The following is a 16557-nucleotide window of genomic DNA, read 5'->3' as shown; positions in this document are numbered from 1 at the left end:
TCATCATGCAAGCTATTAGGGAAATTTTACATCAGTAATTCTCAGGTATTTTCTCCCTATATGGATCTTGTGAAGATTGTGGAGGGTATTTCGCAGTGACCAGAGGAGCATTCTGTTCTTCAAGTTGGCTGCCCACATACAATTGCCACTGTCCTGTCAGATTTCTATATGTATTCTCTATCACTACCAGCAGCCCTCTGCAGCATCTGGGTCACACTGGGAACCCTTCTGGCTGGGAACTCATCTCAGTATCCTGGGTCTTCTTCAGGACTCAGACTTCTCTCTCCTCCTTCCAACCTGAAGGAATCTTAACATTAGTCTTGGAGAGGCCCCTGGTCTCCCTGCTTTCTTTTGCAGGCCTCTCTGCTGCTTCTCACAAATAGTGTTTACTGAGTGTGCATGCCTTTGGAAAAAAAAGCCAGAAAACTGCTCCTCTGCTTCCCATCCTGCAGAGGATGGAAGAAATGTTCCTTAAGGTGTAAAGCACAGAGAAAAGAAAAAATGCTGAGAGAGAAATATGTAAATTACTATCTTTAAGTATTAGTCCTTTACACAGTTTTGCAGGACCAATCCATTGATGCCACAAAGTGAATAAAGAAGGGAGAAGGCAAGGAGGAAGATTGGTGAGATTGGGCAATATATGTAGTAGTTTGAAGCTATTATGTACCCCAGAAAAGGCCATGGTCTTTTACTCCATTCTTTTGGGTATAGACCTATCATGAGTGGGACCCTTTGATTAGTTTATTTCTACCTGCCTCATTCAGGGTGGGTCTTGATCCTCTTGCTGGAATCCTTTATAAGAGATGAAATTAAGAGAAACTCTTAGAGAAAAGCCCTGGAGAAGCAAAAAGAGGACCCAGAGAAGATCAGAGAAGAAGCCACTGGATCCAGAAGCTGAAAGCAATGAAACCCAGGAGTGAAAGATCAACAGAAGCCAGCCATGTGGCTTGCTGTCTGTGCTGGTTTGAAAGGATTATGTGCCCAAGAAAAGCCATGTTGTGATCCTGTTCCATCTCATGGAGGCAGCCCTTTCTTTTAATCTCTATTCAGCACTGTAGATTGGCAACTTGATTAGATTATCTGCACAGAAATGTGGCATGCCAATTGTGGGTATTGACCTTTGATTAGAGGGAGATGTTACTCTACCCATTCCAGGTTGATCTTGATTAGTTTACTGGAATCCTTTAAAAGGATCATTTTGGAAAAAGCTTTACAGCTATTACAGCCATGAGAACCTCGAAAGCCCACACAGCCAGAGACCTTTGGAGATAAAGAATGAAAATGCCCCCAAGGGAGCTTCATGAAACTAGAAGCCTGGAGAAAAAGCTAGCAGTTGTCACTATGTTCGCCATGTGCCTTTCCAGTTGAGAGAGAAACCCTGAATGTCATCATCGGCCTTTTTGAACCAAGGTATCTTTCCCTGGATGCCTTAGATTGGACTTTCTATAGCCTTGCTTTAATATTGAATGTTTTCATGGCTTTAGAACTATAAACTTGGAACTTAATAAATTCCCCTTTTTAAAAGCCATTCTGTTTCTTGTATATCCCATTCCAACAGCTTGCAAACTAGAAAACTGTCTGACAGTGGTGTCCTGATGCCAGCAGCCTATCTGACAGGTATCATCCTCTTGATGCTTTGAGTTAGACATTTTCACAGCCTATGTACTGTAAAGTTTAAGTTAATAAATCCCCATTGCAAAAGTCAACCCATTTTCAGTATACTGCATTTTGGCAGCTTTAGCAAACCCAAACAGTGTATTTTATAACTTATGAAAATTTGAGTGTCATCACTTTACATTATCACATAATCTAATATCAAGATAGCAATCAATACAGAAGTACTGAATGTGATCAGTTCAACAGCATTCAAACTATGCAAGGTCAATACATCTTTTATTTGTTGAGTAGGGGTTCAATAAATCTTTGTTAAATAGAAATGGAATGGACATATGTGAACTGTAGATGCCAAGGTGTTATCTCTTCTAGTGGAATATGCCAAAGATGAGCATCTGTGGGCAGAATAGTGAAGGGTTTTATAAAAATGTATTAATTTAAAGAGGCATAACATAGATTTTGACTCCTAACAAGGAAAATTGTTAAGTATTCATTAAAGAGATATCTAAAATGCTTTGATTACATACTCCATTAATAAAATAATTTGAGCATTAACTTTCTGCATATGTGCTTTATTCACACACACGTCTTTACATACATAATATTAGTTTAGTTTGAGAGGGAAAAATTCTTACACATATTGGTGATAAAATAAGCAGTTTTATATATTTATATTTACTGCTTACCACTTTATTCCCTTTCTCCCCATTAAATCATTCATTTCACAAATGTTAATTGAACTACTACTGTATGTCTGACAGAGGCTACTCAAAGTAGAGAAGATCCGAACCTTGCTCTCAGAAAACTCCCCAATTGAGTAAATTATTGACTTCCAGTGGGGGTGCCTCACCATGGCGGCACCAGATGATCCAAGAGAACATAGAAAGAAGGTATTATAACATATATCTTTTATCCCAACATTTTAAATTCCATTTTGTTTATATTTTTATATTGTACTATATTAATTCCGTGATACACATTGTTGTAGGTCGAATTTTGTACCCAAGAAAAATATGTTCTTAACTCCTGTGGGTGTGAATCCATAGTAAATAGAAACTTTTGAAGATGTTATTTTTAGTTACGGTGTGGCCCAACTGAATCACACCTTATTACGAAGGCCTTGCTCTTATTACAAGATTCCTTGCAGAGAAGCCCACAGGGAGAAGGCCACCAGGGAGAAGGAAAAGCTGGAAGTCAACAGAACCTGGAAGACAAGGGAAAGGACATTGCCATGTGCCAGAAAAGCCTAGGATCCGAGGATCCTAGGTAGCCATTCCCAGAATGCCACAATTTTTTTAGGAAAAGCATTACCTTCCTGACACCTTGATTTTGGCCTTCTCCTAGCTCAAAACCATGAGCCAATTGATTCCCATTATTTAGGCCATTTGTTGTTTGGTATTTGCTTTCACAGCTGGGAATTGAAGCCACTTAAACAAAGGGGATGAGCAAAGAGACTCGCATACATTTTTTCAAGGGTGTATAAATTGACGTAATATCAATGGAGGACAATTTATCAATCTCTATCAAAATTATAAATGTATTATATTTTGTCCCAGTAATTTCTAGGAATTTTTCCTATGCATACACACAACACTCAGACACAAGAGTATTCATTACAGCATTGCATGTAATAGGAAAAGATTTGGTATTACCTAAACGCCCACCAAATAAATTATTACATCTATGCAATGGAATACTGTGCAGCCATTAAAAAGCATTATGATACTTTTAATGTATTAACTTGAAGCAATTTCCAAGAGATATCTTAAGGGGAAAACAATCAAGGTACAGAACAGTTGTAAGGTATGCTACCATTTGTTTAGAAAGTAAAAAAAAAAGTATATACATAATTTCTCATATATGCATAGAATATTTCTGGAAATGTGCACGAAGTCCTGGCCACATTCATTGCCTGTGGGAAGGGGAACCGGTAATTGGAGCTCAGTGGAGGAGGGGAGATGTTTCTTGATATTCCATTTTGCACTTTTTGAGTTTTGAACCACATTACCAATTTTCACAGATTGGGATTTTTGGAAGTCGGTTCTAAGATGGAGTTTGAGGGTACAGGACTTGATTCAGATTCAACACCTGCGGAAAGGAGAGGAAGAAGCAGGATCAGGCAGGGGGAGAAGTCCGTTTGTGCTTCAGGCCTGGCAGAAACTTGGTCAATGCTCTAAGGAGTTCTGGAGTACATAGGGCCTGTCAGAGCAGTCCCGGGGCGGTGGAAATGGCCTTTATGCCTCTGGCTCCATCAGCTATGGATGGTGTGGACCAGAAAGGTGTTACTGTAGGCCAGGTAGTTCTCTCAGTGAGGCATCCCCTAAAATAGGTGACAGCATGGACCACAAGTCCTACTGTGAAAGGAGATCTAGGTAGCATGTCCCAACAATGATGTTACTTTTCCTACCCCCTACACTTTGTTGAGAAATTGGATAGCTATAAAATTCCAACCAGGTGTAGATATAGAAAAAGTCATTTTCAAATGAATAAGTATTCAAAAAAATGGACCTACAAAGTATCTCTTTCTATTTAAGTTAATGATATACCCCCCTCCTCTCGAAACTAGTATTCATAAGCTAGTTTTAGCTGATGCAAGTAGTATAATCATGGTTTGTGGGGTTTTTTGTTTTGTTTTGTTTTTGTTTTTGGTATTTGGAGCCAAAGAGAAGAAATCCTAAACAGGTTAAATTATTTTGGGGAATAGAAATTGGGGATGGATGAGATTGGGGCTTGAATCTGTAATTTTTCATCCAGCTGGGACCCTTTTGAGAATGAAAATGGGGGCACTCATAATAATTACACTAGGATAATAGGCATAAATTGTAACTGTCCCTAGAAAACTGGGATATATAGTTACCCTAATTATAGGCCTTGTAGAATTCTTTTGACATGTTAAACTATGCATTTTTAAACAGAGCATTTTAAACTAAGCATGTATTTTTTTGTTAAAAGTGAAATCATTCATAAAAGAAAAGTTACAAAGTTTTAGAAGTCAATTAGTACAATGTCACGCTCAATGCAGAAACGCCATCTGTGATATTCCTGATGTATAAACATGCAGTCTTTGCTCATACAGAAAAGTCTATGGCTCCTATTGGTCATATTTATTTTGGGGCAGCTACTATTGTTAGAAGCTCCTTTCAAATTTGCCCATTTGTAACTTCTACCAATAGGTAATAATCGAGGCCTTTCTCTTCTGTGACTAGCCCTCATTTTAGAACTGCATTGCTTTCATTTGTCCAAAAGAAGTGGCACCCCCTGCTGAGTCCCACACCCCCACTTTTCTGTGTCACTGCACTGTGTTTATTAGTATCAGAATAAACACAGCTCACAGACCTGAAAAGTGGGAGGAACAGGTTTGCTTAGGTTAAGACTTCAGAAATGATTTAGTGTTTTGGGGAAAGTCATGCACAACCCTCAAGGTAAAAGCCTTGTCAGGTTTGATTGGCAAGTGAACAAGTCCTGCGTCGGAGAAGTCACAGACTCACTGATGATAGATATCCCCTGGCTTCATGCCTGCTTCCATCCCTTCATCAGCCTGCTGCCATTGCCCTCCTGCTGTCCAGTGATGTAGGACATGGCCAAGATTGACAGAGGGAGAAGGTTGAAGGGGCAGTAAAGAAAATGTCACCCTCCCAGCCCGAAATCCAAATGGTTTCATTTACTATGATGCATTTTAATTATTGAGAGTGAAAAAGTGAAGAGGTTTTGTTTTCTAATCAAAGTAATGCTATAGCTATTGAGATGCAAATCATTTAATGGGGGGGGGAAGAAAAGTTAATTAGGTAAAAAAGATAAATTAAGAGGAAACTAAAACATTTCTGCCACAATTGGATTTACCCTTGGTTTGTAATAAAAGAAGGTACATGCAGAAATTAAAGGTTCATTTCTTTGCATATTTTGCATATAGGTACTTTGCTTTTCCTTGGTTATGTACTGACTCCCTGATACTGATGTGTTCTTTAGCTCATAGCTATACTCAGGCTGCTAAAAATATAGTTTTGTCTCCTATAAACTGTTGAAATGAGGGGACTGTATTTTAGTTTAAAAATTGAATGTTGTTAACTTAGCCATGTTAAATGTACAGTATATTGTACAGAATAAAACAAGAATATCTTAAAATATTTTGTTGTTTGTGTTGTGGTGGTGGTGATTTTTTGATACAAGAATTAAAAATTAGCTATGTACAAGTGTGGAGCATATTATGCCCTCTAGTGGTTAAGAGTAATCTTGCAATATTGGCTACATTTCAGTGCTTCAAATTACAGGGAGAAGCTACATGATATTTTAAAAGCTCTTTGAAAATTATGTTGTTGCGTTGTTGTAGTTAATTAGTATAGTTGCATATTTTAAGAAAGAAAAGCAATAGTTCTGAGTTTTATTAACCATAATATACCAAAGCCTGCCAATCTGTTGGAAGTAAAATAAATTTTGAGATAATTTTTCTTTAGGATTAAAATAACATTTCTCTACTTCTACAAAGAAAGTATTAATTCAGACAGTTATCTAGCTATAATTTAATTCTATTCCTGATTCTACTATTGATTTTCTTGCTTGACTCTTTTCGTATATTTATTTCCTGTATTTAGAAAGAGAAAGATGATAATAACACTTCCCATTTCCTAATTTGCACATAGGAATAGATGTATTTATTAGATGTTTTATAATGAAGGGGAAATGTCATGATTTGTTTTTTTTTTTTTAAAGGAAAGACAGAGAGAAGGAAGGAAGGATAGAAGGAAGGAAGGAAGGAAGAAAGGGAAACATTTTTAAACATTTTCTTGTTTTATTGTATTCTGTTTCTCCGTTTTTGTTACATGGGCTGGGGCCGGGAATCGAACCGAGGTCCTCCGGCATAGCAGGCAAGCACTTTGCCCGCTGAGCCACCGCGGCCCGCCTCATGATTTGTTTTAAGAGAAATTATTGTTTCTTAGTTATTTTGGGGCATCCATTTTGACTAATTATTGTTATTACATATTCTAAGAACTTATGTGTAAGTCATCTACATTTTATTAACTGCAACATAAAAAGACCAGAGAAACAGACAAGAAGCAAAGCAGGAATAGGCTATTAGGAAGAATGTTGATGGAACACTGAAGTTCAAAAGGAAAGTAGCATATGAATGATGATTGACCATTCTTCAATTCTCAATATAGTTAAACTAATCAAACTCCTCTTCATTACTTAAAGTAACTTCATTACTGTCTGATATAAATGTCTCCCCATATCTGACTGCTACTGAAAAACTTTATTATCCCAGGTGTTTCCAAAGAAACACTAACTCTGACCCCAGGTGAATCCAATATGTTGTGAGTTGGCAAGATGATAAAATAGCTCAAGGGAAAAAAAAGATTAGCAACAATTACCCTCTTTCAAAATAAGCTTAAAGGAGATATGGGACATTTTAAATGTCTTGGGATAAAAGAAACATTCCTGAATAATATGAGTTTATAAGAGTCAGAGGCATCTCTAAAAAGCATCACTGTTGTTGTTTTCATAGGAATGTTTTTGAAATTTATTTCATAGGAATAATACCATACTTTGGGTGTGGTTATGTAGGTATTGACAGTTTGTGAATAGTGCCAGACTATGTAAAAAGACAAGTGAAATATCCCCAAGTTTTTACTACGTCTTAAAAAGTGAATAAAATATGCAACATCTAACAAACATTTCAGGAACTCAGGGCCACTTAATAAATAGTAAGCTCAAATAAACACTGAATATAATGGGGAGCAAATATTCATCAGATATTATTTTTCTAATTCAAGGCTGATTCCAAGAAGCAATTTAGTACCAAACACAAATCTGGGGGAGAGGCAAGAAGAGGCTACAATTCATGAACAATATCTTTAACAGATTGCAAAGAGCCTAGGGAGTGAAAGGCACGTACAGGCAGAAGTTTACCTACTGAATTTCCCTGCTGCACTTGCCAGTGATTGCATTTTTCAGTTGCTGTCTTGACCAGTTCAGCTTCTCCCACTGAAGCAGAAACTGATAGGTGAATTTTGTCACCAACAGCATTTGTCTGCTATGGGGAAAAACAGCAACAACAACTATATTAGTTCCTCTTTTCAAGTGTTAAATTAAGTGGTCCACTTGCCTACTCTTCATTAAGATACTTAAAAAACTACTAGGTTAGAGCTGGCTAGAAACGTATGTTTTGGTCCTTTTTCTGTTTTCCTTATAAACATCTTGCATTTGCTACAATTGATGAATCAATATTGATATATTGTTATGAACTGAAGTCCCATAGTTTACATTAGGGTTCATTCTTTGGTTTATTTAGCTCTATGGGTTTTGACAAATGTAGAATGTCACACATCCGCCATTACAGTACAATCCACAATATTTCACTGCCCTAAAAGTGCCCTGGGCTCCACCTATTCATCACTCCTCCCTCCCCCTCAAGCCTGTTTTACTGCTTCCAGACATTCTTACATGAGAAAAACAGTAAACTTCTCTCTTGGTTAAAACAATATCGTTGCGGTTTTCTGTTATGTGCAGTTGCCTCCATATTTACCCTGGGCCTCAAAGGATATTGATAGGTAGAAAATGTGCCTGTTAGGTGAAGAAAATAGCCTGAGCTAATACAAATGTGCAAGTCCATTTTTCCAGGGGATAATGTGATTTTATACATTCATGAAATAATAGGCCTTCCAAAGAAAGTCATATAATGTGAAAGAAAGAAATAAAGGGAAGGAAGGAAAGAAGGAGAGAAAAACCAAAAAAAGGAAGGAAGAAAAAAGAAAGAAAAAGAAGGAAAGAGACAAAGAAAGAAAGACCGCATCTAGTTGGACACCAGTGCCCTCACCTTTCTTGCCTGTTTCATTTAGTCAGTCATAGTTAGGTGAACACCCACCTTTCATTATTTCATGGGGAAATTTGTCCCAGAGTCAGTGCATTTTGTTTTCCTTCTGGTACTTCTCAAGGTCACTGTCATAGTATGACGTATGAAACATGGCCCTAGGATCACATGGAAGTCACCTTTCATGACAATTGCTGCCATAAAAGGTGTGTCAGATCACCAGCTTCCCTGGAGGCCCCAGCCCTCCACTTACTTTCTCACAAGTAAGTGAAAAGTGAGGTTGAGGTTAAGACTAACCCAAACTGAATATCCTTGGGGAAGGGATGTGTTGGAAGAGAGGAGGAGGGGTAGAGAGAATGGACTCTTTTTTGGTGACATGCCTGAGAAAGCACGTTGAACAGAAAAGCTTAATTACCATCTCACTTTCTTTTTATGCCACTGAAAGTCACTATTTCCAGGAAGGTAGGGTGAAATCACTTGAGTGATTTTGATTTTTAGTGTTTTGGCATTATGCTCTCAACTCTAACATGGCTAATCAGAAACAATATTCATTTATAAATAGAATCAGATATGATTTAAAATAATTATGGAAACAAAATGCTTCTATTGCAATGATTGTTCAATTTTATGGGATTACAATCTCTTTGAGAATCTGCCCAAGCACTATCAACTTTCTCTCTAGAAAAATGCATATATAAGTGATGATTCATAGAAAGTATCATTTTTCGATGCTGCAAGAATTCCTGATAAGGTGAGAGCCATCCTTTTGCAAAGACTCTCAAAAGTGAAGATTTAATTAAAACACCAAAGTCTGATAGTTATGAAATTCCAAATCCAGATAACCATTTGCAGACTTTTTGAAGGAAGTGGTTGGAAACTAGTTACATTGTTCCTCAATTCCCTCACCCATGAAGAGACCATAAAAGGGTAGGATTTGGGCTTGTGGAGTGTTCTAGTTTGCTAGCTGCTGGAATGCAACACACCAGAGACAGATTGGCTTTCAATAAAAGGGAATTTATTTTGTTACCTCTTCAGAGGAAAGGCAGCTAACTCAACTGAGGTTCTTTCTTATGTGGAAAGGCACAGGGTGATCTCTACTGGCCTTCTCTCCAGGCCTCTGGGTTTCAACAACTTTCCTAGGGATGATTCCTTTTTGCATCTGCAAAGGCCTGGGCTGAGCTGTGAGTGCTGAGATAAGGCATGCTGAGCTGCTCAGGCTGTGCTACATTGAGTTCTCTCATTTAAGCACCAGCCAATTAAACCAAATATCATTCATTGCAGGAGGCACGCCTCCTAGCCAACTGCAGATGTAATCAGCAACAGATGAGGGTCACATGCCATTGGCTCATGCCCACAGCAATAGAACTAGGCACCTTCACCTAGCCAAGTTGACACCTGAACCTAACTACCACATGGAGAAAGAACTTTGGAGAGAGTTGTTCTTTTGCTGTAAATACTCAGGTTCTACCTATATCCAGGTTAGGGTTACTGTGTTCCTTATTCTTTCATCAGGAAGGGACGTCTATATGATGAGAAAATACATTCCATGTGTTTGCTTGAAACAGAGAACTGGTGCCAACTCCAGGTTAAAAAAGCGAAAGAAGACTGGGCAGTAAGACAGCGAGCGCGGTTTCCTTGGATCTGCTCTCATGATCAAGCCATGCATGACCAGGTATCAGCTGCAGGAAGCAGAGATTTGCTGGAGCTAATCTCTACTCAAGAGGACCCTGAGGATAGAACTGGGCATGAATGGAGTGGGAGCCTGTGTCCTGTGGTCAAGCACCAAGACCAGTTCCGGGGGTGGAGGGCATCACAGGAGACAGAGTGTTTGCAGGGAGAGGCACCAGCAATAGTGAACATTATCATCCACTGGGTCCTGGGAGTGAAGTAAGCTCTGTCCTATCCCCTTCCCTCTCTTCCCCAACTTCCATCCTGGTGGAGTCCAAAAAGGCAGCCAGACAGTAGGGACCCTGCTAGTGCTCCACTTAGAGAGACTTGGGAGAAGAGGCTCACTGAGACTTTATCAGTGAAATTCTGTGCAATGTGATCCTTCTCTCAACCCCACAAAACTTCAGCAAATTACAAACTCTGCAGATGCTTTGTGAATGGATTTCTTGTGGAGGCTGGTGAAGGAGCTGGAGAGGGGCTAAAACAGAGTAGGCCCAAACAGATAAGGGTCAATTGATACCTTGCTATTCACTAAATTTTTTTTTTTTGGTGGGGGAGTGGATTTAGGGAAAGAACCCATGTTCTATGACTAGAAATTTCTCCCATCACATAATATCAAGGGACCATTGGCCTTTATATATATATGAGCAGGCTCCAGGTAATGACAGGTGAGAACTCTGCCAGTGAGCCATCATGGCCCACCCACCAATGGCCTTTTATTTGTTTATTAGGGTAGTAGGATGCTACATGACAGTGTCTCTGTTGCCCCGAATTGGGGACTGGGCACCAAGTCTGGAGATACAGAGAAGCTAAATACCTGACAATGAAAACTACAATTGGGAATTGTGGGGAGGACAGACACCCCTTTTGGGTATATTAAAAGGTGGCAGAACCACACCATCCCCTGTCTCAGTTTGAGTCCCTCCTAGCTGTGTCACTGTGGGAGTTTGGCCTGGAGGGGGCCTGCTGAAAGGTAAGCAAACTTCCTAGAAAATCACTCCGAGAGTGGGGTACCTGTCAGAAAGGGAGACTGGCATGTCATATCCATGCTGGCTGTTTGCTTAGGCAGTGGACTTAGCAAGCTGTCTTTTCCCTTCCTAACAGGGACAAAGAGGGGTTGCAAACGGATGGAGGGCAGGAGTGGGTCAGCCAAGGGGTCCCCTTGGTATGGCAAGGATAGCTGCATTTTCTGTGGATCAAGCGGACACCAGGAAGGTAGTTTTGCCTGTCTTCCTGGCAGGAAGAGACTCTGGGGAGTAGAGATGAGGATGGTTGGAAGAGATAGACCTCATCCTGGTCTCCCAGGTCACTAACTGGGGCATTGTGGAGGTGCCCACAGGGTTTTGCAAATAACTCACCTGTGGAAGCAGCAACATTATCTAGAGAGGATTAGATAGCAACTCCTCATCCGCCATCTTCATCCCTCTCTAGCCCTCCTGAACGCCCTGGTAAAGATAGGAGGGGAGACTGTTTCCCAGAGGCCCACCTCCCCACCTCTGAGGTGAGAACAGGAGGAGGGGAAAGAGCAGACCTTGGCCCTGCCCATTTCAGGTCTCTCCAGCCACCAGCCTAGCCAGTGATAGGGAGGGGAAACTGCACTGGATATGAGGTTGGCCTGTTTGACTGGACTTAACTGAGTTTTTCAATATCAAAAAGTGACCGAGGAATTTTACAGAATCTGCGCAGGGTATTATTAAGGAACCTCTACCCAGCAGGGGAAGGAGATTCAGTACAGCACAGCTGGGGGCAGGATGGGAGAAAAAATAAAACCATTTCCTGTTTGTACTCTGTGGGAGTTGAGACTGTTCAATAAACCAGTTATATCTGATTAAGGGCTTCATATTCTTATGGCTAAAATGAATCATTGTGCATTTGTATTATGGTGTGCTGTACTTATAAACTGTTAAAGAGTGACCAGATTATTTTCTATGAATCAAAAATTTCAACTTTAAATGAGGAGAAAAGAGACACACCAAAAGGCAAATTTCCAGATATAGAGAAGACAATCAAAGAGGAAACTAATAGTTGCCATTTTCTTTTTCTCACTCTAAATCTAAGAGTTTTCTTTATTTTGTAATTTTAGACAGAACGATATCAGGCTTTAAGCTTCATTTTGTCATAGATTTACTAACAGTTGATGTAATGGAAAAAATGGGTGCATAACAACATGTTTATAAGTGATTTTATGATCTATGTCACTTATCTGCCAACCATATCATGCTATTAGATTGTTTATTTTTTATCATATTTGTCAGACTTCTCTTTTACTTCTATTTAATTTTTTCAATGTGTCCATGATTTTTACATGGTTTCAGTCTTTCTCTCCCTCTCCATCACCAGAGGCTTTTTAAGTATTTGCAATGCTCTTTTTTATTTAGACAAAAATTATTTCAAGATTACGTTACAATTATTCCTATGAGTGATACACCAAATGAGGGCAATGACTCTTCATTCATTGCTGTCTTAACCACAGAGCTGTTTGCAGCTTGCAGGACTTTAACTTTACATCCTCTTCCGAAGTAGGCTCCAGGTTTCTTATTTTTCTTGTTCCAATTCTGCATCATCTATTTGCTTGAATCCCAGTCTCTAAGATGTAAGCAGGACAAAACGTTTTCATCCATCAGAATGATAGCATGTGAGAGCATATAGAGATAACAGGGTTTTAATTGCCTAATTATACTTGAGTTGAATTGTGTTGCACTTGACACACCTGAGATATTGATGGATTCCTGAAATTCTAATGGCCACTCCAACTAAAAAATTTGCTGCTTACTTATCTCTCCCCTCACCACTACTCCACTCCCAACATCTGACTTGTTGCCAACTTTACCTCTATTTCAGGACCTCAGCAGAAACTTCAGTGTTTCTCCTTTCCCTGGTGAATAATGTTCCAAGTCCTTGTCCTGGCCCTTTCTGCCCTCCCTGCCCTCACTTTCTCTTCTACCAGTCTCTCCTTTCCTGTTACCCAAACTGAACCCCAGTGTTCTTGGCTCACTTTGCTTTGTGCTTTTGCTCATACTCTTTCCTTTTCTCTCTTTTCCCTCTGGTCTCTGTTCAAAATAGAGCCACCCTTCAAAGCTCAGCTCACAAAACCTCCCCAGTTTCCCACATGCAGATACAAGCTTTTTTTTTTTTTTTTCCTTTCTGGACCTCAGTGGAACTTTATCACTCTTTCTCTTAGTATCATTTCATTCATTCTACCAAATATTGAGTGCCTGCTATGTGTCTGGCACAGCTCTAGGCAACAATGATATGGCAATGAACAAAGGTTATGGGATTAATAGAGCTGAAATTCTAGTAGAGAGGATGCATAGTATGTCAGATAGGGATAAGTACCATGGAGAGAAATAAAGCAGTAAAAGGAGAGCTGGGGCGGTCCCAGAAGGTCTTGTTGATAAGATGACACAGCCTGCCATCTTACTTCATCTAGGTCTTAAACTGTCACTTTCTATTTTGTATCAAAATGTCTTTTTAAATTTAGTCTCTACTAGAAAATAATACGTAGGTAGCTTATTAATTCTTTGGAATCTCTTATAGTACCTTGCATTCTGATTTTTACATAGTGGTTATAAAATTCATTATTTTACATAATGAATCAATGCAAAGAATGATTGTATCCAGATAGATTTGTAAAATGAGAGGCAGGAGAAAGAAGATAACTTGGTTAGATTTTGGGGAAAACCTAGTTGAGTGTGACTGCTGCCTTGACCCTTGTGGATTTCTCTCTCATGTGGGAACTTCAATGTTGGGAGGTCAAACGCCAGGTAATATGTCAGGGGTTTAAATTCAAACACCACATGGGCTCTTCATGTGTGGCTCTAGAGCCATGAGATGACTGTCCATGTGTGGTTTGGGGGAAGCCATCTCATTACTTTCTATCTATAACCATGCTTGTACCTGGCCTTCAACATTCCCCAATTTACAGGTATATATTCCCCGTGTCCTTGCCTTTCCACTTCTAAGAAATTTATTTTCTTAGAAATTCACTTTGAAAAGATGTAACATTTTAAGTCTCAGGATCATCTTTATGTAACTGCCCGTGCAATTTGGCATGTTTTCAGGGATTTACCTTGGGTGATTTTGATCAGGATTCTGAATTTCGTGGGGCTGGCAGGTCATGCAGTAAAGTAACTCATTGGCAGATGGTGAATTTGTGGATTCTTGGAGGAAATCACTCAGTGTCTTAGAGACACTTTTGGCTGATGTCATTCTTCTAAACCTTTGGGGCAGATAAGGAACCCATCTGGAGAAGCTCCCCTCTGAATTTCTTCCAAATCTCAGAGGTATGTTAGCTATGGTCCCGGTGCACCTTTTTTCTTCCGTGGCCCTTCCAAATCTCAGTGGCAAATTGGCTGTCGAGTGTGGCATTTTGTTGATGGCAGATGTGCTTATCTTAATGACATTTTTTGGCCCCCAATCCTTCAATTCTTCAAAATTGAGGCTTCCTTCCTTTTCCTCTTTGGACTCTCCTCTAGGCTGTAATTAGAAATGACCATTAAAATACTTCTTTATTATTAAAAGCAACTGCTTTCAGTCCCAAATTAACTTAAATTCATACTATTATATGCAAAATTGTTAAGGCAATAAACAAAGTTTGTGTTCTCATATGCAGAATTTTTAAATAAATAATTTGTATTAAGCTTCTCAAAGCAATCTAGTTTCTCTGTCCCCAGGCTACTGTAAGACAATGATAAAATATTAATAAAATATATATAGTGAATACAGCAATGTGTTAAGGCAGCAGGAATATAATGAATTATTGAAATGAGGAAACTTTTTATTTTACTGAAGTTATTCTCTTTCAGTTTTTTGATTCATGTTGTTTTGAAATATTTTGTATCTCTTTATATATTCCCGCTCCACGTTTCTTATCTAGATCAGACAAAGTGGTGTATGTATGGAAACAGATGCTAGTCAGGTTTTGGGCTACAAGTTGTGGGCAGCTCCACTCAATTTTCTTTTACCCCCTCATACTCTGAGTTCTACTATAAAAGCATTCCTCAAGAAACTAATTGTATTGTTATTAGAATATAAATTAAATCTTCAGTGAATAACCCACTGGTTTATGGGTTACTACACCAACTCCATAAAAGCTATTTAAAATATAGTGAATATTTAATTAGATTTGATTTTACCATGAAAGTTTGTCCATATAAAGATTTTTAAGTGATTGTTTTCTGATTGCAAAGGTAATATATACTCCTTTCAGCAAATATGGAAAATATAGAAAAGCACGAAGAAGAAATAAAAGTAACTTGTAATGCCTCCATCTAGGGATAAACATTTTACTTAAAGATTTATCACAAACTTACTAGCTTATAATTGCTAAGTAGAAAACATAACTGTTCTGTATTTTTGTTTTTAGTTTAAGACAATTCAAATCATGTCCAGCTGAAATATATCCAGAAGATCTTATTTCATCAACTGTTTATTACGTTTATTACTTCTGAGTCAATTGAAAACTATTAGTGCACCTTATGCTTGCTAGGTATCATAGTATGTCCTATCCACTTAAATTCTTATCAGAATGGTCAGGCTGCTTGTTGTTGTGCTAAATAGAAAAGTCACAATAATACACTGCTATAGCAAGGCTGAATTTTGACAAAAAGCAAAACAAAAAATAACTTATTCAAAATAACTAATGAACTTTACAAATTCATTAGACTCAACACAAATATTATGTAGTTAATGCTGTTCATGTTAGATAGCTTTTAAAAACTTACCTCATAATACTTATCAGAAGTTTCTTTACTGTGAAAATTGGACATCATTAATTCATCTGCACAAAGGACGTTTGATGTTAAAAAGCTTGAAGTGGCTAAAATCAATAAAATGTATCTCTTTGATGAAAAAATTTCCATTTTCTGAAAATCTGAAATTAAGTTTATATGTGCTACTCAGTGTCTACAGTAAGGGAAATCATGGTCGTTTTATACTGTCTAAAAACAAAGGAAAGTATCCTTTAACAAGGAAATCAAGCCCATGTGTTTTAAGTACTAATATTAATTAGAGTGTGTAACTAAAATATGCATGTATGGAATGTTGTATAATTTATTCTGGGATGACTATAATGTTTCTGTTTGCCGATTCATTAACTTTGAAAATAATTTTCCTTTTAATGAATGAGTTTCTAATTAGGTAAGTTTGGGGTGCTGGTAATTAAGATTCCAAAGAAATAGAATGCATCATTTCTCTGAGCCTAACCAAAAAGTATTTTGTTTTTGGTGTCTGTGTCAATTCTTGGGAGAAGGAAACAAAAAGGTATTCAGTATAATGTTTTGTTTTTTAATCAGCACAGAAGAGTTAGGCATAGTATTTTCAAAATGTCACAAAATTGAGAATGTGAAAAGAATTCTAAATCACATAATGCCAAAACAAAATGCCATTAATTAACTTTTTGTAAAATGCTGTTTGGTTATTAAAAAGCTTCAGGAGTAAATGTCAGCTCTAATGTGAAGGTAAGACCATTC

At 38.3% G+C, this 16557-nt stretch overlaps 1 protein-coding gene across 1 annotated transcript; it reads right to left on the bottom strand.

Annotated features, from left to right (window-relative positions):
* Positions 1-12622: 12622 nt before the first annotated feature.
* NPVF (neuropeptide VF precursor) lies at positions 12623-15948 on the bottom strand. Its single transcript, XM_077162960.1, has 4 exons — positions 15811-15948; positions 14157-14563; position 13797; positions 12623-12673 (listed from the first exon to the last, which is right to left on the bottom strand). The coding sequence occupies exons 1-4, from the start codon at positions 15946-15948 to the stop codon at positions 12623-12625; spliced, it is 597 nt and encodes a 198-aa protein (XP_077019075.1).
* Between the last annotated feature and the right edge of the window lie 609 nt (positions 15949-16557).

This window comes from Tamandua tetradactyla, chromosome 1 (genome assembly GCF_023851605.1).
Source record: "Tamandua tetradactyla isolate mTamTet1 chromosome 1, mTamTet1.pri, whole genome shotgun sequence".
NCBI lineage: Eukaryota > Metazoa > Chordata > Mammalia > Pilosa > Myrmecophagidae > Tamandua > Tamandua tetradactyla.
The sequence above is the reverse complement of the archived record's forward strand: the minus strand, read 5'-3'. Positions and strand labels throughout refer to the sequence as shown.

Coding starts and splice junctions, on each gene's coding strand:
- NPVF (XM_077162960.1), bottom strand. CDS start 15,948: ATGGAAATTTTTTCATCAAAGAGATACATTTTATTGATTTTAGCCACT. Junction 14,564..15,810: donor CTTCTGATAAGTATTATGAG/GTAAGTTTTTAA, acceptor TTCTAATTACAG/CCTAGAGGAGAGTCCAAAGA.